General features: G+C 41.6%; 1 protein-coding gene across 1 annotated transcript in view; it reads right to left on the bottom strand.

Annotated features, from left to right (window-relative positions):
- Window positions 1-21,681, bottom strand: part of DNAH11 (dynein axonemal heavy chain 11) — a 134,346-nt gene that overhangs the window by 2,460 nt on the left and 110,205 nt on the right. Inside the window, 19 exon segments of the mRNA XM_055707658.1 lie at window positions 1,310-1,373; window positions 1,375-1,550; window positions 5,168-5,317; window positions 9,154-9,333; window positions 11,657-11,901; window positions 14,556-14,591; window positions 14,594-14,648; window positions 14,650-14,690; window positions 15,756-15,853; window positions 16,295-16,345; window positions 17,316-17,383; window positions 17,385-17,512; window positions 18,045-18,166; window positions 20,017-20,116; window positions 20,119-20,173; window positions 20,764-20,822; window positions 20,825-20,903; window positions 21,401-21,503; window positions 21,505-21,563. Of these exon segments, the coding sequence (XP_055563633.1) occupies window positions 1,310-1,373; window positions 1,375-1,550; window positions 5,168-5,317; window positions 9,154-9,333; window positions 11,657-11,901; window positions 14,556-14,591; window positions 14,594-14,648; window positions 14,650-14,690; window positions 15,756-15,853; window positions 16,295-16,345; window positions 17,316-17,383; window positions 17,385-17,512; window positions 18,045-18,166; window positions 20,017-20,116; window positions 20,119-20,173; window positions 20,764-20,822; window positions 20,825-20,903; window positions 21,401-21,503; window positions 21,505-21,563 (1,869 nt within the window).

Consider the following 21,681-nt stretch of genomic DNA (forward strand, 5'->3'; position numbering starts at 1 on the left):
GCTCCTCCACCTTTGGCAGCTGTATTGAGAGAAATGACTGCAAACCAATTAACACTTAGGAACTTCTATTTGGCTTTACCATTTCCAAGTAACATTGACGCCCCAAATCTCACCAGCGTGTCGTCCCTGGGCTTGGGATGACTGCTCTTACAAGGATGTTCCCTGAGATTGCCTTGGGTTGTAGTCAAGTGTGATTAGTAGTTTATATTTCTATAGCACCTAACAGCTTCCATCACCCCCTCCACCACCCACAGCCCTTACTGTCTTGGCATTAGGGAAAACACAGCGCAGGCAGAGGCGCACGCAGTCTCACCCCCCCAAAAGTGCCTCTCTTCCTCCCTGCCCGCCTGCTCTGGAACTGAGACAACGTAAATGAAGAAAATTCCTAACAGTAATAATGAGCAGGAATGAAATCACAACATCAGTGCAGCTCAGTCTCCATTTCAGCCCTAGCTCTGGCAGAATTAATGATGAATGCCATATATAATTGTCCACATTCCCTAAAGTGGATGGTAACTGATGGTGAAGAGCACAAGCTCCCCCCGGGAAATGCAGCGTTGTTTGGCTACTTGTATGCAGAGCTGTCGCGTTCCCCCCTGCAAAACCTTCATGATCTGATGGTGGTAAGAGGGGGGCCGGGGGCAGGAGGGGCAGGGAAAAGGGTGCCCAGAGGAAAGGGAGAAAGGGATGGAGAGCTGCATAACAAAAGTGGCAGTCACAGAGGAATTTAACTCTCGTAAAGATGAGGAGCTGAAGGCTCAGTCCCATGATGTGCCAGCTTTTGGGGCATTTGGACATAGTTTCTCAGGTCTAAAAGGAAAGTGCAGAAGACAGCAGGGTCTGATAACAGAACTAGCTGAGATACATTCTCCTTTCCTGCTCATCCTTTATTAATTTAATCTAGTAAGTACAGCACCAGTGCTGTCCCATGCTTAAAAACCAGTCCTTTGCATTCTTCTGCAATCAGTTTGGCTTTACTAAGGTATCTGGGTGTCTGAGATACCTGGACTATGAACAGAACCACAGCGCCCCAGTTAACTCCCTATTAAGTGACAAAGCTTATCTTTATATTAGGGTTGGTCCCTTCAACCCAGCATCTGACAGTTTATAAGGTATTAACGTTACTGTTCTGCTAAACCTCAGATTTGGTACGAGAGAGGTGCTTTGGCTAAGAGATGGTCAGCCAGCCAGCCTCCTTGCCCAGATTTCACCTCTTCGTACTACCAGAAAACAAAATCCCATAGAAATGAAGTCTCTTGCTGAAATAATAGTTGTTAACAGCGCTGACAACACACCAGATGAACTTTACCTTTTCCTCTGCAGACTGGCCTGATCTGTCTCCTGTGGATGAACTCATGGGTTGCATTTCCAAGAGTTTTGAAGAGATTATCTGGCGTTGCTGTCAAGTATCCCATCTCAGCATTGGGGTGCAGTCCGTACAGTACAGCGCTTTCAGATGGTAGCATTTCATCTGTGTATTCATGGTATCCAGCATAATCCAGATTTGATGGGGTGAAGAAACCTGGTGCCACAGCCAGTTCCCCTAAAAGCTTCAGTAAAAGAATCGATAATGTTATTGATAATGCTGTCACCAGTTCTCAAAACATTCTTCTGCACCTACAAAGTTTCAGAAATCTGTCTGGAGTTTATCAACATGACACCTGTATGTTCTGATACAGCAAAACAGGGTTACCAAACTATTTTTAGCAGTTATTATTTGCACACTTTTTAGACATTCCCATTTTCTGTAGTACTGAAATACTGTTGCTGCTTCCTTCATGAGGACGCGCTGAGTTTAAGGACTGTCATTACTGAGGCAAGCGTATTTTAAGTATTTCTGCATCCCCATAGCAGATAAGCAGGGGTTATCAGCCATTCTGCAGACCAGAGACTGACAGACACAGACAGTCACACAGGACACCTGTGCAAGAGGCACGACTGGAGCCTCAACTCACCTGAACCGCCATCCTAATACATGAGCCACAACATTAATTCTATTTAGTGTGTTGTTAACTAGGGGCTTTGCAGAAACACACTGCACTCACAAAAAAACCCAACAAAAACCCACAAAACCAAACCATTAAAGAGGTCACAGGGAGAGACAGGTAAGTGGAGTGTGGAAATGGGATAGCACACACCAGTATAAGAGCAATCTCAGCTTGTCAGGAACCGTGACCCCAATCCACTATCCACAGAAATGGTTGCCACTTGGAGCACTTCTTTATGTGTTGATGTTCCCTTCCTTTCTCTTCTACCTTCTGTTAACACCCAGGAGCTGGAAAAGAAAAGAAAAACAACCTACTCTCTCTCCGAAGAAAAACATCTCTCCGAAGGCAGAAGTCTTGCGCAGGGTTTTGTACTGCTGCTTGGCCTCAGTAAGATAGACAGTGGCAATCATTTTCACAGCAGAAAAAATTAAGGTCTTAATCAGCTTAATATTGAACCAAACACTATTAACTGCACCATTTCTGTAGAACAGGCAGGCCCCACCCCTGTCAGGATATTAAAGATAAGGCTCGGAACTTTGGAGCCGGTAAAGAATTAAGTAGGTAGAGAGGAGTTTGGAGAGATGTCCTCTTGGTGGGCTGCCCTCCTACCGACGACAGGACAGAATAAAAGCTGTAGCAATCACATTTATTTTCCAGGCTCCCCCAGCTCCTGCACTGCGAGGACCTCACTGGATTCAAAGAGTTTCTCTGAACTTACTGTCACAGAGCTGCCTGGGATTTAAAGCAGACTTGCAAGTTGTTTCTGCTGAAAAATATTTCTGGCTCTAAGTGGTACTTCTCACATGAGCTATTTCTTCCTAATGCAGGGTCCACTCCACAAAATCACAATAAAATTTAACGGCCTCTGGCATTTAGAACAGTCAACAACAAGCTGCTGCTCACAATAACACCAGTAAGCACTTATTTCTGAAGTAATTTTGGTTCTGCAACCAGCGATTTACCTGCGCCTGAACCTGCACCACTGACCTTACCCACAATAAGCTGCGTCTTAAGACACCACTTTGAAGTAGCGCTGAGGTTCTGACAAAAGCCCTGTTATCCACCTCGAGTGGAAGATCAATTCTGTCAGACAATCTGTACTCACCAGTCGCTCCGTTGGCACTTCAACTGGGTTTTACTGTATTCATGGGAGTCACATACGCAGAGGGAGGCTGCAGGTTATGGGGGCTCAGAGCAGGAACTCACCATCCTTCTGTCCTTACAACAGATCCCAGATGAGGTACAGCAAAGGTGATGTATAGTGGTTTATCCTAACGCACCTTGTGGAATTAATTTATAGCTAGAAGAACTCATTGGTAATGCGAATAAGTAAAAGAGAAGGTGAAGTCCCCAGTGAACACAAAGCACCAGCGCTGACGAAAGGCATTGCCATCCTGTTTGCATTCATTTGGCTACCAGTCAATGAATAATTTTCTGGTTTTGCTTGTACTTCAGAGCTCTAACATTTTCCAGTTACAGCAAAAAGCCTGGAAAGCTATCTTACTGTTTAAAACACCAGTGGATCCACACTCAGGGTTGGGTCCCTAAACTTTCCGAAGGCCATACAAATAGCAGTGATTCTGCTCAGGTTTCACTACCTATACTTATTTTACAATTATTTGAATGAAAGTTCAGGCTTGTGAAGGTTAATGGACTGCCTAAACTGGAAGTAGTAATTCTTTACTTATCCACAGGCTAGAGGTAGAGCCGAAGCCGGCGGGATGAGCTTCCCACCATACCCTCCTGACCCCAGCTGTCATTTGGAGAAATCAGCCTCCGCTAAGGTCAGGAGCACAGTGGTGTTTAGCCTTTCCATCTCCATGGCAACTTACTCTGGGCATCTTCTTCTGAGCAGTTACTTCCAATTGCCTTCATCTGAGTGTGGCTCCTTGACATATGGACACCCGCGCGCTGGGGACCGGGGAGGCACCAGCAGGCTCCCCTTGCTTGCAGCTGAAAGGCCGGCTTCAGCCAAGGGTGAAAAGTGCACTTTGCCCAAGTTAGCCCGGCTCCGCAAATGACCTGCTCACGCGTAACATGTTGATTTTTTTTTTTTTTTCTTTTTTCTCCCAGATAAGCTTTTTACGTTTGGACAATGAACTATAACAAGTCTTGGAAAGGGCCCTTGAAAAATCTCTTGGCTGTTTTTAGCAAATTGTGTACAATCAGTTCTCTAAAGTGACTAGTTCAGCAGCTTAGGAGAAGCAGCCAGTTGCTTTTTTCTTTATTATATATATATTTACTGACACACACACATATAAATCTATGTATGCAATACACATTTTATATAAATGTGTGTATATAGAAACAGATTAGTAGTTTACATGCAAGACTTTCGAGAGCTAAAGTTAAAGCAAGATTTTCTTTTTGTAGCCTCAAAAGTTCTAACGTTTGTTTCTGATTAGAAGCAACTTTGGCAATCTTGCACCTTGGACTCATGGATGCTCCACATACACTCCTGTCCAGGACGAAAACCCAGCCGTGAAATTTGAATAATTCAGTATATATCAACTGGTGATCATCTGATAAAGCTACAAAAACAGATATATGAGAGAGCGGTGGGAAAGGAGAAACAATTTTACAAGCTGTTTTCCACATTTTGGCATCAGGAAAACAGAAGGAAATGTATAGCATTTCCATTCTGTTATTTTTCTGGAGAAGAAAACATACGGACAGTAAATGTAAGGTTTGAGGATAGCACCATTCTGGATTGCTGTAATTGGTGAGTTAACTATCAGTCACGTTGATTAAAAAGCAGTTCCATAAAATATAGTCTCCTGTGTCCACCCAGACCCCTCCAAATGGAAGCACCTTAAAAGAGAATAGTTTTGTTAGGAAAATGGAAACCTAGAGGTACTACCTTCTAACGTCATTAAGCTGGCTATACAAGCAGTGTCACAAAACACTTAACTCGAGCTGCCAAGTAAGGGTGCTTCCAAAAGTATCTAACCAAGTCATAGGCCAAGTCAGAAACCCTCACAGTCAAAATCTGCTCATGATGAATCATTGCACTAATTACAAGTTGGAGAACATTTTCCCCCCACAGCCTGACAAGGGCTGCATAGATGAGAAAGTTTGTGGTCTCCTCCACAAGGGTCCCATTCTGAAAGATGACCTTCTCTTGGGCTGAACATACTATATACATGTTCGGAGCTTTAGGCATATATGAAAGTTCTTACCGCAGGTGGGCTGATGAGTTCTTGCAGATACATACAGCAGAGCCTGCGATTCCAGGCATCGGTGATGTGGCCAACATACATGATCTCGCTAAAGAGGTAACACAAGTCTTCCCGTGGAACCCACCCAGGGGAACAGAACGCATCACTGAATAAAACAGGTCAGCTTTCTAAAGGACAAACCAAAGCTGCTCAGAATAAAAGCTGTTAAAAGAAACAAAAGAAATTCAAATACTTCCTTCCAGAAAGCTTCATGGTTATGTATTCGTATTGCCAGGGTTTGCTTGTTTAGCAAATAATTACACTGAAACAGATTTGTTTCAGTCTGGTGAGAGGTATCTATAAATACCTGAGTAAAAATACCAAGTTTGCGACTAAAATTCAATAACGGTGTAAAGTGTGTCATCTGGGCCTTATGTCATGTTTTCTACCTTATCCCTTATAAAAAGCTTTTAAGTGAAAAGTACATTTTCAAAACACCACATGATATAAGAGAATATAACTCATTAACAAGTGCATGTATTTTCCCATACAGATCTTTAAAATCATAATCCTCTTGAGTGACAGGAAGGTAACCTACTGTGCCTTTCTTAGGGAAAAATAAAAAACTCGTATCTGATTGCAGTCTTTTATGTCTCCTCACTAGGAAACACTCAGTAACTGAAATTCTACGTTATTTGAATTTGGGATGTATTCAAGAACTTCAGAAAAAAATGAATTAATATTAATCCCATTACTACCACATCACATAAGCATTATGTTTATTGTAGAACTCTATTCATAATGCCACTGTTATAGCGTGTGATTAACAGTGGTAAAACATTTTATTCAAGGAACTACTGTCTCTGTTTTATTTGGCTTCACAGAGTTTGAAGCTTCTTTTTGATAGATACTCTTTGGTTTGCAAAATATGCCAGTCTGTGATGAAGCCTTTCCAGACAGGAACCTTTACACCCTTGAGGGCAGTATTTGCTTCCCAACAATTCAAAGAAAACTTAATTATAGGCTTTAAATATTGCATGATGTGACAGAACAGAACAAGTAAAATAGCTGCAGCTATTCCAGCCTGCTTGCTACAAGTTTATTTGAATTTGAATATGTGAAACACTAATCCATTTTTCTTTTAAACAGGTTTGAAGAGAATGGTAAAAGAAGGAAAAAAAAGGCCACTGGAACATAATATGCAATGCTGCGTGCTGGTGATGAGAAGCCTCAGCAGAGAATCCCCGTGAAAACGCCAACAACTTGGATTTAGAATGAAGCGTTCTTGTAGTTAGAATAAACCTGCTTTTCTCTTTGTTGGCAACTGAAACATGTTTCAAGTTTTCCTAATTCCATATATATTTATCTAAAGAAATGGCTTTTTCCTTTGTCTTTTAAAAAAGTATATCAATATTCTAACTCGGTACAAGCTCATTCAGCTGCACACTCTTGGGACATTGATTACACTGGGATAGTCAAATCTGGTGATCCAAAAGGGACACTTTTGCTAGTGTGAGAAAACTGAGGGGTTTGCATTAGAAATATTTCAGGCTCTCAGGTTTGCATAATTGCCATTGTACTCTATAGGAAACTGGTCTGTTGTACTCAAAAACCCACTGAGCCGTTGCTCAATGTATGGATATGGTGAGAATGGGGTCCATATCCCCCTCCCACATTGAATGATAGAACCCGTGTATGGGGATCAGAAGGCAGAGTGGGAAGAGCGGGACAACGAGGCAGGATCAGGCATTCTGCACTTCACCTGAGGGGACCTTAACTATCAGAGGTTGGTGTGGTGGAGCTTCTCTGGCAACAGGAAAATGGGTTAAGTCAGACTGAGGTGCAAGAAGATGAAATACTCACAGGGAAGCACCACGAACAAGTGATGAGGGAGTCAGAGCAATTTTCAGCAGCTGACGGGCTGACGGGCTGGCTCAGGTTTCCCAGTTTATGCTTTCTGGTCAATCCCTAATTGTCTTAAACAAAACTGTCCCCAAAAGATACTCAACTGGGAGATGTTTATATATATATATATATACACACACACAAAAATACACACATACAGAGTCATATACATGTATATATACAGAAAAAGTCATGTTTTTTAAAAACTATTACCTCTTTTCTCTCTCCAATACCTATGTTAAACATGCTTACAAAGCCACAGGGTCATGAATCACTAACCAATGCAATGAGAAGGGCCAATAAGCAATATTACCAAGAGGAGAGAAGAAATAATTCTCACTCTTACAAGACCTTTCTAGTACTCCCTGTCATCAGAATTCTCCCTCTCATTAATTAGCAAAATTAATTACCCAGCTTATGAATTGTGGTTTGAAAAGAACAGAGCTTAAAGCAGCAAGATTTATTAGCAAAGAACACTACGGGCTGGAATAAGCTGATTTTATAGACTTGTTTTCTAAATGGGGCACATTATTAAATCATCACTATAAAATTAAGCAATTATTTCACTGACACCAAGTACCACAGAAAGGAAATACAATTTCATGTCCTGTTAGCTAAATAAAGGTCAGTAAGGGTAAGAAGAAAAAAAAGGAAAACTAATTTCTAAGACTAAATACAAGATGGGAGATATGGAAAAAATATCATCAAGGGGTGACATTTCTATCTCTTTTTTCTTTATAAATACCTCTTAAATGTCTTTAAATTACTAAAATGGGAGGACCTATTCAGTAATATCCTACATCATTCAGTAATAAATAATTATTGCTTTTATTTAAGCATTTCATATACAGAACTTACACAAATGACCTCAACTGAGTATTTAAACTATACAAGTGTGAAATATGCTGTAGCTTAGAAATAAAATCACTCATCTACCCTTAACTTTGACTCAAGGGGAACATTACTGAGAAAGTCACAACAAGGTGGCATCCTTAATACATAATAATGACACATGCAGGAAATGCACCATTATTTATACATGTGACGTGCTGTAAATTGCTTCCATCATCAGAACTAATTGTAGTGATTATTAATGTAGTGTTATGAACTGTCAGAATTGCTGTATGTAATTACATTTGTGCAAATGCTTCATTACCTGCCTAATGAATTTGGCATACATGCACATGTAAACCACTGTTTTTGTTAACATAATGAAGGGCATTTTTTTCCCCTTAGCTACCGATGTGGAACTGGTTTGACCTATATTACAAAGTTCAAGCATCCGCTGCCAGAACATAACCCACAATCCCACCCACCCCCTCCCCCTCTGATCTGGAGTATTTTCAACCTGTCCTGGTGTTGGCTGGGATAGAGTTAATTTTCTTCCTACTAGCTGGCATAGCACTGTGGTTTGGATTTAGGATGAGAATAATGTTGATTATACACTGATGTTTTAATTGTTGCTAAGCAGTCTTTAGACTAAGTCAGGGACTTTTCAGCTTCTCATAGTACCCCACCGGTGAGCAGGCTGGGGGGCACAAGAAGCTGGGAGCAAACACAGCCGGGACAGCTGACACATGCCCAGTGCACAAACTGGGGGAAAAGCGGGCTGGGGGCCCCTGCTTGGGAACTGGCTGGGCATCGGTCAGCAGGTGCTGAGCAATTGCATTGTGCATCGTTTGGTTTGTATATTCCAATCCTTTGCATTGTGCATCACTTGGTTTGTGTATTCCAGTTCTTTGCATTGTGCATCACTTGTTTTGTATATTCCAATTCTTTTATCATTATTATTATTTTCCCTTCCTTTTCTCTCCCATTAAACTGTCTTTATCTCAACCCATGGATTTTACATTTTTTACCAATTCTCTCCCCAGTCCCACCATGTGTGTGGGGAGTGACAGAACGGCTGTGTGGTGGTTAACTGCCCGTCGGGCTAAACCACGACACATACTTGGCGGCAGCATCCTGCAATGCCAGCTGCTTACACAGCAGCTTCAGAGGAAGAATCCTGTCCCCCTTATTCAGTATAAACGGCTGATTGAGTTGAAATGACCTTGGTGGGGGGTTACCCGACTACTTCTTACCTTTGTATGGGTCCTCTAAATAGCGGCAGAGGGCAGCGATACAGACGGCGGGCAAGATCTGCAGCACCGAACAGGATCCCTTCTATTCCAGCCCTGAAGGTCAAGCTTCAGAATCCCAGCAAGGCAAGTGTGAAAACAGCACAGAGGAAAAAGCACGCTTTCAAATTCCCCTTCTCCGGTGCACAGTTCAAGGGTATCCTGCCGAAGAAGACAGGAATGTATTTACCGAGTCAGCCAGCGGCAGCGTTACCGTTACCGATGGCGTGCCTGCCTCAGCTGCCCACAGCAGCACTCACAGGCCTGGGGTTTGAAAGAGAATGAGAAATGGGTTTCCTAGTGATCAGTGACTATTAGACTGTATTTTTTGGAGTGATCCCCAGATGCAGACGTGTTGATGGTTATCTTTTTATTTCCAGATGTCCCTTTGGAAAGGAGAGCCGTTTTGCTACTGAAACCAATAAAAATAGAGACTTGAACTAAGACTCTATAAATACTACTCAGGTAACTGCTATAGTTTCTTAGCATAAATCATCCACAGACTTTATCCCATGCAGAAAATTTGCCAGGTTAACATTCATTAAAACTACTCCTTCAAATTTTACATTGTTTTCCAAAGAGTCATGTCTGAAATTGAAGTTCAGGATATTTTCTTTTTGCCTCCTTTGCCTTTTTTTTTGCCTAGTAGAGAATCTTGGCAAGATGAGATCCTGCACAGGGCTTCAACTGGTTTTTAAATTACTGAGACAAACTATTTGGCATTTGCCTATAAAACCTGCAGGAATGCATTCTTAGCTTTCTTAATATTTTTCTACCTTTTAGTTTAAGAAGTAATCGACATCAAAAAATGACTTTTGATACCCCTAAAAACATAAATGTGTGGAATGAACTTCAGAGGGATAAACCCTTGCCTATCAAAAGGAAATAGGTCATCCTGAACTGAACAACATATAACGAAGTCTGAGCAAAGGTGAAGGATTTTATGTCTGACCAAAAGTCAGAATCCTGAGTTTAACCACAAAAAATACAACACAAGCTTCTATCCTGAAGAAAACCACAAAACATGAAATTCATTCCACCTGGATTAGATACAGTTTGATTATGACATATGTTTTTGTCATATGAAAAATATGACATATTTTTTTCCCCCAAAAATTAAAATACCTGAACTAGAAATATATTAAAGGCAGTGTCTGCACAGGAATTTGTAGTAAGCCACAAACACCCATGGCTCAAAATAATGGGGGAGAAAAGAGAGTTTTCTGAAGTATCAAATTTAGAAATTAGCTAATTAAAATACATACACATATATATTTTTCTTGAACTGAACACTGCCCGAAGTAGGATGACAATGTGTATGAATTGCCTTTATCTAGCTTCTTCTGCTTTCTTTCAAAAATATTATTATAATAAGTTATAAAAAAAAGAAAAACATGGCTGTATTAATTGCTGCCTGTTTAGCTACAAACCCACAGCCATTCTTCCTTCTCACGAGTGTATTTCTGAATCATCTCATACCATCAAAATCAATTAATTTGTAGCCAAGGTAGCTCTGACGTGGATCTTTTAGCGCACAGCTCTTTTTTCTAGGCATCGGTTAGCAGAGTTCCCTTTAACAGAAACGTAGCCTTTTCACATCCAGGCTCTGCCTTTATGTGCTCTGTGCTCAAATAAATGCATGTTGATGCGTTGCCGGAAGGCTGAAGTGTACAGTTATGGTTGCCTTTATCATGGTCTGCTTTGCTGACACGAATAAGCTCGCTGCCTCCAGCGCTTCCACTGCTGCAGGGAAGCTGACTTGCGCTGAGCCTGAAGATCTGCACACGCTCCCTGGGGTAACAGGCAGGGAGCGTGTGCAGGGGGACCCAGGGGGAAGGAAGCCACGCACGTCCAGTGACACCCCTGTTCTCCACATTCTCACGTCTTCTTTCTCCTAGTTCTGCCCACCCACCCAGCAGCTCCACAGAAACTCATGCAGGAGAAGAGTGAAAGACAAAACAACAAACGGTGCGTAACCCTTGCTCATTAATTTCTTTCTTTATGCCTGACTACAGGAACCCACACACAGGGTCCTGAGCCATGGCCCAAACATCCAGGTCCATCAATCCACTCTGCAGAAGGGACACGGTCAGACCGAATTTAGAGCGGAGCAAAGTCTGCTAGTACCACCGAGTGAAAGAGCTCTGACTTCACAGCATAGACAGCTTTTTTGACGAGACTGAAAGCTGGTGTGATAAATGCACCTCTACCTTTGTAAGCATACCTATGCATGCCTATATTGGAGAACACAAACATATGCATCACTGTAATGCCCTTCCTCCTGCTCAACACTGACGGGCAACACGGAGGCAGCACGAGGCACAGAGGGTTGGCACCCTGCAGCTGTCAGGTTAGCTCGGAAGCACAAAGATCCAAAAGTTCTGGTCTCCTAGAAAGTGGTCATCAACGTTATCGCTTCTCCCCATGGGGAAAGGAGTAATTAAAACGACTGGGAAAAACAAAGAAAAGTACCTCATACTTTTACCTGGTCAGAACTGTAGAGCGCAGCATGTAAATTAGCCAGCATCCCTACAGGAGGCTCACTGGTAATTGTAATCGAGTTTCCTATTGTTCCTTGAGGAATAACGTGCTCTTCTGGGGTTGGAGCTGGTTCAGCACTAACACAGACATGGAGATCAGGATGACTTTTTTCACTGTATTGCTCAAGGAGTTTTTCCAAGGTTCCTAGCCACTTGGCTACTAGATGAATATTGTGTTGAAAAACAGCCACTATGGTTATTGTGAGAAAAATAATAAATGTGTTATCCTTAAGACATAGTTACTATGACTTTACTTTATAATGGAATATTGTTAATTAATTCAAAGCATCCTTTTATTATTAAATAAATTGATAATACAAAGAAACCCGAAGATTCTTAGCTACTGCCACTTCTTGATATGTGTTAAAATAGCAGAAGTTTCACCACTAGCCTCTGAAGTTTCAGGCCTTGATGCTGAAGCTAAAGGAAGTATTATAAACTCGGGTTTAAGTGATCTGGGGGCGTAGGTGATACCACATGTAAAGGTAAGCATAACTCAGCAGACACGTAGACTACTTAAATTTCCTGTAGAACTGGGACCTAGAACAAAACATGTTGAATGCACACCAGGAACAAGACTGAAGAAGTGCTAGACAAGGAAAAATGTTTACAGCTATCCTGCTACTTAAAAAATATGTTTCATACCACTTCAGAGCCTGATAGTCTTTAAGGTTCTTAATATATGAAGAGAGTGGAAAGTCATCGATAGATCAGAGTAGCGAGGTATAATGGAAAAGTATCTGCCTGCAAAGCATCTACTGGTGAAATATGGGAATATCAAGAGAAAGGTTTAAAATGTGGCTGGGCTACAGCTGTGTTCACCCTTCCATCAGCCCAGAGTCCACTTTCTTTCGTTACAACACTAGCATTTCAACTCAAATTGCAGCTCAGCCATTCAGCTTCTCTCCAGCTCTTCACTGCTGTGCCAGAACCTGCCGATGGCACTGGCCTCCACCTCTGTACACTGCAAGAGAAATTACAGTTCCATACACCAGCCAAGGAATACGATGTGTCCATCACACTGGCTCCTGCATCACTTTATGATGAGACCTGCTGAGGGAATGTTCCCAAATTGTCCCTTGATGCGTGGAAAAAGGAACAGGGGAATGGCAAGAGAGGAAAACTTCTATATCACATCACAAGATAGCAGCCTGGCAGCACCTGCGTTTTTCTATAGGCCACATCCATCCACTGCAAAGTGGAAATGATTCAAGCCTTAATATAATAACCATTCGATACATCAGATGCCTGAGTCTGAGAAATCAATTAAGTGTAACAGAAGAGTTAAACCTTTTACCAAAAAATTTCAAGCCAGTCTTTCTTCTGCCAGTTTACCAACCACTGTGCCAACTGTGTTTGCTAGGTTTGAAGCTACAGCAATTTTTAAAGTATTTTCTAGGTCACTCAGAACTTTTTAAATATCTTAATTATACACACCCTACTCTCCAACAAAATGCATACTAAAATACTTCAACTTTTTGCTCCAGGATATTTTTTTAAACATAAACTTATAGGGTCTTGGGGCCAAAACCCAGAAGACTGAAGCTTGAGAAGCACTGAGTACATCCAAATCCCACTAGCTCTAGCTAGATTAGCACCATTTGGGATTTGGTCTAACATCTTTATGTAGTCTCCTTTTGGACTTTCCCCAGTCCTTCACTATCAAAAATCTTCACAGCAAAACTGTCACCTCTCTCCTCCCTCAGAAGCCAGGCACGATGGGCTGGAAGATGCAGGAGGTCTGTAACACTCAAAGCCCCCCCGATGTTCCCCATTTATCCCTGTGGCTTCAGATACACAACACTGCTGATTTCCCATTTACCTGTCCCCAGGGCAGCTGAGAACTCTGAAATTCCCCTGAAAAACCAACTCTGCTCTTTCCTTCGTAACAACATTTCTATACTCCCTAGCAGAAAAGCAGGGTTATTTTCAGACTAGCGTGACTAGCTTACTTGTGCGAAACCCAGGTCGAGAATTCTTCCAGTTTCACTGTTGATGAAGGAGTCAGTTTGTACAGGTTCGCACAGTGCCAAGCACGCCAAAGTCCCGCCCCCCCCCAATCTCACAGTGATTTTATTTCAGCCGGCAGACAGCACTGAACCTAACCCATCTCCTCATTTGTTGCAGGCAACCCGGCTGGCAGCCAAACACTGCTGGGGTTAAAGCAGAGGAGGAGGGAATCCCCCCATCCCCACAACCTCCTGAATATCAAGGCCTGGAACATGCATTTCTTGTTTGGCTTCAGGGAAAAGGGGTTCCTACAAATATCCATTGGCTATTTAGCGTCAAATGGTGGGAGGGGAGCACCTTTCAGTAGCACTAACGATTGCAGTGCTCCTGTCTGCTGTCACTGCGCTGGGAACTGCAGCTCGCCAGGGCACTGCACACGGCTTTGTCCACTGCAGAGAGGTTCTCAGTCCACGCAATGCTGGCCAAAGCTGCGGCTGCTATCTCAGCAAAGCAGCACTCCAGGGCTAATTACACAGCTTCCTAAGGGGGAGTCAGACCCATTTTCATTAGAGTCTCCATTCTGGCCCACTGAATGAAACAGGAGCTCTTAATTACACAGGGGAAGCATACGCCCAAGGGCAGTCCTACCTACCCACCAGAGGCTTTCTGGTTTATTTCTCCTGTTCCTCCTGGGAGGGTGAGGACAACGTTCAGTGAAACATATCATACACTCTATTTATATGATGTTTATCTTGTTACAATCAAAAGCGAAAGCAAAAAGGAACAAGATTATTACCTCTTTAAAACTTTTTCCGTAATCCACTGCATCTTCTGCTTGCATTCTGGGAACATTCCATCAACTGGGAATTCCCCACCAAAGGGGCCGTTTGACACTCACTTGGAGAAGAACCCAATGGCCATGCCTGGCACCTTTTCAATTGCCTCCTCTGTGACCATCCCCTGCCCTTATCCTAGAGAGATGTTATGTATGAAATCTTCCAGAGTCTATAGCGAACCCAAGCTTTTTGCCTGTAAAAGAAGTAATTGGGGAAGGGTGAGTGACAGAGGGGGAGGGGAAAGGAAAATTAGCAGAGCAGAAAAGAAACAGAATGATAATGCCCCCATTAATTTCACTATCACTCGTGCAATGTATATTACTTCTTCTGAAGCACTTCACTAAATCCTTACAATTTCAACAAGCAAAATTGCAAGCTCTCAACAGTAGCCTTATTGCTGGTATTAGAAAAAGCCTGCAGAAATCTGTTCCCTTGGTTTTAAGATAATGAACCTTTTGACGTTTTGATAGATGCTCGGCATTGTTACTGAGCTTTAGAAACTCTTACAGGGGGTACAGAGCAATTCCCTTATGAAAAAGGGAGCAACATGTGGTAGATATCACATCAGTTTTTTAACTGATTGGTTCAGTGGGTAAATGCACAAGCCTCTCACCTTGTGAGGCCTGAGTTTAAATTGAGCACAGTGAGGTCACAGCTGTATTAACCTGGTATTCTCACCATTGTCTGTGGGGAATAGTAATCCTAAGTATAAAGCCACAGAGCCCTATACAATTGAATATAGTTTGTATAATGACCATTATTTAGTCACAGGGGGCACAAGATTACATGAGCATGGAGAAAATTGCCCTCTGGCCCTCATCTAGTCAAAAGGTAGAAAACAGTACAAAGGAAACCTGCATTATGCCAAGCAGAGGAATGCTCGGTCTAAAATTTTCTTCATACTGTAGTGCTTATGGCCTTACACTTTTCATCCACCCCATTTACCATGAATACGGTGGGGGTGAAGAAACTTCAGAACTTGAATCTTCTGCTGAAAATAAACTGTGCCCAACTTTCCCATAGTAATGCGTACTCCATCGTACTGACAGATGATTCCAGAAGGCTTTGTTCCTTTTCGTTAAAACGTACCCATACGCGTATGTATGTACAGACACCTACACATGAGCATATAACCATATATTGATTTATCTATGTTTCTAGCCCTGCATGCTCTATTTCACTTTTGAGCTCAATTTTTCTTTCTTTAATGGGAAGACGGTTGAGCGATCCTTACACCAGAGGCAAGTAGGAGGCTTACACAGTGTCTCAGTATCTTCAAGTGGGTCTGCTCCTGCAGATAGAACAAAAGACAAAGGAGTGGCTGGACTGCTCTACTCATAGACTTTTGCTAAATCTGTAGAGGAATTATAGAGGACTGTATGAAAAGTTTATTTGTTAAAAGGTTATGATGATTGTTAAATACCTAAGGGATGAAATGTTAAAAAGGAAAAGAAAAAAGAAAAGAAAAAAAAATGGGGGGGGGGGGGAGGGAATTGTAGAGGAATGAAGCTGGGTTAATTAGCATTGATAATATACAGCTGTGGGCTGGCTTCAGGGGCGGTGGGTTGGCAAATGTAGACAAGGTGCAGCTGTGGCTGGTTCTGGTAAGGGGTTGGGCAGCCAAGGAAGAGGGAGCAGCAGAGGAAGAGATGAGGAAGAAGCAGAAAGAGTGTGCATCCTGGATGAGGAGAGACTAGGAGAAGGCAGCAGAGCGACTGGCATGAACAGTATGTCAGTATGTGATGGTAAAAGACCTTGTTGCAGCTTGATAGTTTTGAGAGTGCTGCGACAAAATCCATCCTTGTTCTTTCCACATATCTTGAGCCAAGCTTTTTCTTCACGAAGTTCCTATACATATAAAAAACTATGCACTAAACACCCAAAACGTTTCCTGATAAAGGCTTCAAGTGTGCACTGTTCTTGGACTTGAGCAGCTGAGTGATGGGCTAACAGTTGCTTCATCAAAGAACTTGTCAGGGAAGTGAACTGAAGGCAAGAAGGGGAGGCAGGTGGTGAAATGAGAGAAGACTATCATTCTCATTTCTCATTTCTCTGTGGGATAGGAGCCACGCAACAAAACAGAAAGTTCTGAATGAAAAGGACCTCTTCAGTAACTGAATGCAAGAAGTCATTATAACACAGGCAATGCTGTCATGTCAAGTCAGGGCAGCTGGGCAAAATAAAAATCCAGGACACAAAACCTGCATTCTCAGGAGGCATGTAAATGGGTAAAAGCTGTGACTGTGGGATCAGAAGATCACTTGGGATCAGAAGATTAAAACAGTACAACCGGAAAACAGCTGGGAGAAGATCGCTAAGTATCCACAACTGAATCTTTCTTGGTATCACAGAATTTTAAAGAAGGGAGATCTGAAAAATTGTCATCTTGTGGGGCTAGCTACCAGCCCCAATACTATAATGAGAACTAACATTGAGAAATAAACTGTTAGCTATTAACAGCATAGCCTACTACATTTCCATTTATTAATGAGCGCTCCCCTCAGGGTACCTATACGTAATCTAAAAGGAATCGCAAGCACAGCTCACCAAACATGCTGCGACTCACGTCTCGCCACACTACCTCTCCAGAAACTCTTCGCCAGCAGAACAGGCGGGGAAGGACACAGTCACTGATTTCAAATTCTGGTTGATCACTCACTTTTATGTTATTTGCTTGGGAAAAACCCAAGTTTTCTCCACGCTGACACATACAAGCTACGCCCCCCCCCCCCCCCCCCCCCCCCACTTGCCCCGAAAGACGAAAAACAAGGATGGATTTTGTCACAGCACTCTCAAAAAAACCCCTCAGGTTTCATACCTGACAGCGTACGTTGTTCTGTCCAGACGGAGTGCCCCCAGTATGACCATTCTCTGAAGAGTTTCTTTTGTTTATCCATTCCTGGGGAAGCTTTTCCTTTTCTGGACATTCTCAGTCCACCCATTTCTTCCACCTCTTGGTAGATCTTTCAATATATTTGTCTAACCCCCTGAATGCATCCACAACTGCCATGGCCTGGAAGCACACCAAAGACACACAGATGAGGTACCTTCGTGTGAAGACAGAAATGGGAAGACAAATACCGATACTTTTGGGGTACGTAAAAAAACCCCATAGCTTAAACAATTACAAGGGACTTAGGACTTACTTTAGAATATTAAATTACATATATATAGACACACACATATAAAAATGCTGATAAAAGTTTACTTACTGTCTGCTCACTGTTAAACATCAAGATACAACAAACTGGAAACCTTGTATGGGACATTTATTCTAGTAAGGAGTGGTACGAAAATGAAAACTGTATTTCTAAGGGACTGGACAAATTATGGTAAAACAGAATTGCCTCACAAAGCACAGTGCATGATGTCTAAGGAAAAATACACTCAAAAAGGTAAAGACAGCTCCTCTTTGAAAGCATCATTAATTCTACTAAAACTTAGGGTTGAATGTATGATTTTATCTGAAATTGTCTAGTTGTAGCATGCCTCCAGAAATAACATCAAAAAAGATTTAGAACTGAAAAGCAATTTTCCCAGTCTAGCCTAATGGCACTCCATGACCGAGCAGTTAAGAAGTCAACAGGACTCTTGTAAGTGTGTTCAACTCTGAATTGAAGAAGGAAATCCAATTCAAGGAGTTCCATCTCTTTACTTCTCAGAAGAATCCTGACAGCACACCAAATTGAAAAAGGTCATCAGACTTGCTTTAGAGCCACTTCTGCCTTAAAGTATTCACCGCTCCAAGTATTACTGCGTAGGGAGCTCAAAGCAACAAGAATTCCTACGACTGTATTTTTTTTTACTTCTAAGAATTTACATCTTGTTTTAAAAATATTTCAAAATATCTGAAATCTACTGCAAGTGGAATTATATTCTTTGATATTATTCACTAAAGGGTGTGACAGATTTTTTCAAAACCAGTCCTACCCACAGCAAGAACTGAACTTTCCTTTACCTGTTAAAAAAGACACCACGAAAACCAAATGCAACCCGTCAGTCGAAACTTTCTGCACAAAATAACTGCATTTTTCTATATACATAACATATATATTTTTAATATATATTACATATTTAGGTATTGAAAGATAAATTCACCCAGATTTTAAGATGAACTAACAAGAGCAGTTATTTTTCTTGAGCTTGTGGGAACATAAACAAATGTAACAATGTTAGCCTTGCACACTGAAGTTAACCTTAGATAAACTTGACCACAAATTACTTTACACTAATTCCTCCAAAAAAGTACAGATTTCTGAACTCCATCTAATTAACTCTATGTACCCTTTTAATGCCTAAGAAGATACAGAGAAGAACCAACAGTGCGTAGCTGTTTCCACCGCCATTCTAAACCCCCTTCAGACTGCAAGCTGTCACAAAGCTTTGGGAAATTTGCAGATCCTGAGTGGCTTCTCTCTGGGTTTTTTTTTGGGGTGCTGTTTTACACTCAACCAGTTCTGGCACATGAGCTGTATGTATGCTGAAGAAAACTCCTCAGGTTCAACAAGGGGGTTTTCTAGTTCTTTTATCACTTTAACCACATACAGTGGGAAAAAGAGACACCCTTGCCATGATACCATATATTCTCTCTCCTTTCTGATATAAATATGTTTCTCTTGCTGTATTAAAAGCCCTCTCTTTCCACCTAAAAATGTATCTAATAAACCAGAATTTTATTGTGGCTTTTACTCTGCTCTCTATCTGTTCTGTAATTATGATTGAATTTATTTTTACTTGCCATACAGATTGCCATTCTTCATGATCCATCCCAGCACCACTGCTACAAAAAAGATAAAAGTTAAGCAACACAGTGCTACAAACCTAGGTGATACGAATAAATCCATTGGCACCATGATGCAGAGACAACATCACTCGTTTTCATTCTTCCCTTTTTTCCTCCTTTCTCTTCCAGACATTTCTGTCTGCTATTTATACCCATTTATACACTGTGTAGAGTGATTTCTTTTTTCCTCTTCCTCCTCAAATCAGATTCCTCAATTTATAATTTTTTCCCTTCTTCCCAAATTGTTGGTGTCTAGTTTAATTCCTGCTTCTGTTACGGACCAGCCCTACAATACAACCTAAAGAGCTTGCTCTTCAGGGCAAAATCTGCCACCCAGAACAACTGAGCCCCGACTCTTTCTGGGGCATGCAGACACTAAAATTAAAAGGAAAAATTAGATCCTGAATGTGATATGGATATGTATTATTTCCTGAATTCTTACTTTACACACCACATAAATTTGAACCCTAATTATTCAACCAGAAGCAGCTAAGTCACGCTATTTATCCTCAGTGTAGCTTCACAAAGTCATTGCAACATTTTAAATGAAAAGAATTACATAAAAGCGTCTCTGGAATTTCTGCAATTATTATTGATACTGAAGCATCAGTCACACCATGTAAGAAACCGTACGGCCACAAGGTAACTAGATGACTTGTTTGGGCAGAGGCATCTAGTGAAGAAATAGCAAGTCCAGTAAATATCAGCATCACTGAGGTCAGAATTTTTCCTCACCTGAAAAGCTGTTTGGGCCAATAAAATGAGCTTATCCTTTTCAAAAGGTCCTTGGCTTGTGAAAAGAAAGGGTGAATATGTGACAGGTTGAAACAACACTATATATCCCTTGATTTTTCAGCCTGCTTAATTGCTTTGTGGAAGACTGTGCTGAAGGACTGAAAATAAGTACAATTATCTGAATTCTGCTTTTTTGCTTTTCTACTCATAAGATAAATGGTTTCTGACTGCAGGCTTCTAAGAAGAGCTGGCCTAAGCAATCTAAAAGCATTTCTGCCAAGCCAAAGAGGCTTTTGAGGAAACTTTCAGCAAATGGCAGCACTATTCTGCTTCCTCATTTAACTCGGCAGGTAGAACCTCTCACTTAAGCAAGCTGATCATTTTGTAGAGGGTGATCTCCCTTCCACACAGCGTTAGATCATGTGGTAAATTTGCCACAATTAAGTGTTTATACGGAACCCCCAAAACTCTTTCCACCTGACCCTGTGGGATGGCTTAACACAAGGACAGTAAACTTTGCATGCACAGTCAGAAAATGCCGTCAGAATGGAGACAGCCCACAAAGAGACCTGTGGGAATGTGCCGTTAGGGACCAGCAGGAGATGACACGGTGTCCTCCCTTCTCAGACACACAGCCCTGCGTATGTAAACATCTGCTACGCCAGTAACTAATACATCAGGCATCGCTGCTGCAGGCAGAATTCTGCTCATTGCACTTTGAAACCAAATCAGCAAGACACGTTTTTACCTTCTATGAAATCTGGTAGACGGGGTTGAAGCCGCCCAGACTGTTACCAATGAAATAAGAATGGACACCCTTACGGCCGTTGGTCTGTAATGCTCTCTTGTCATATTAATCTGAGCTTAATTTTCTTTGGCTTCAGCTATCTATAGGATGACAGTTGTCTCATTTATTTTTTTTATATGCCTAGATAATCCAACACAGTTACCAAAACATTCCTGTCCATACAAAAAAGAACATGGAAACAGCCTAAAAAACTGACTTTACTTCAGACAGTAGCAAATATCCAAGGTAAGCAAGCTTCTTATCACAGACAAACGTTAGGGAATGACTGACCTCTGCAGCAATATGCCTGTTCACCTGTGAAAACACAGCAATTATATATGAATACATTTATTCGTATTGCATGCTGATACTTCTTTTATGCGTACTAACTCAAGCACCTGAGTCAAAAGGAAAAAAAATGAGTATGTGACAACTACACACCGTAGATACAAAACTGTGAATATGTGGGTGGACAGCCCTTGCTGGGCAGACAGGAATTTGACTATTCCTAGCTCATAGAAATGTTTTGCTAAAAATAATATAATAATACAAATTTTCCAGGTTTTAAGCTGTAAAAAAATAGTTCAAATATTATTACCTTGTGCTGTATTTCTGCTGCAGTTGGCTTCGCGGATTCCAGTTCCTCTGCAAGTTCACTGTCATCTAAGAAACTGCCCTGGGCAGCTGGCAGGCTGAGCAGCATCATCCTCCAGCTGCCTGAGCTCAGCCGTGAAACGGTTCTGCTGCTTGGCCAGGGCTGACTAGCAGAGGGAATGAAAAATCTGTATTTAACAATCACGGCAAGAAATAGTTTTATAACATTTGTGAGCTGTACTTTCTGTTTAATTACATCAGTTGATTTAATTTAATTTCTGAATG

The sequence above is a fragment of the Falco cherrug genome, chromosome 4, assembly GCF_023634085.1.
Source record: "Falco cherrug isolate bFalChe1 chromosome 4, bFalChe1.pri, whole genome shotgun sequence".
NCBI classification, from domain to species: Eukaryota; Metazoa; Chordata; class Aves; order Falconiformes; family Falconidae; genus Falco; species Falco cherrug.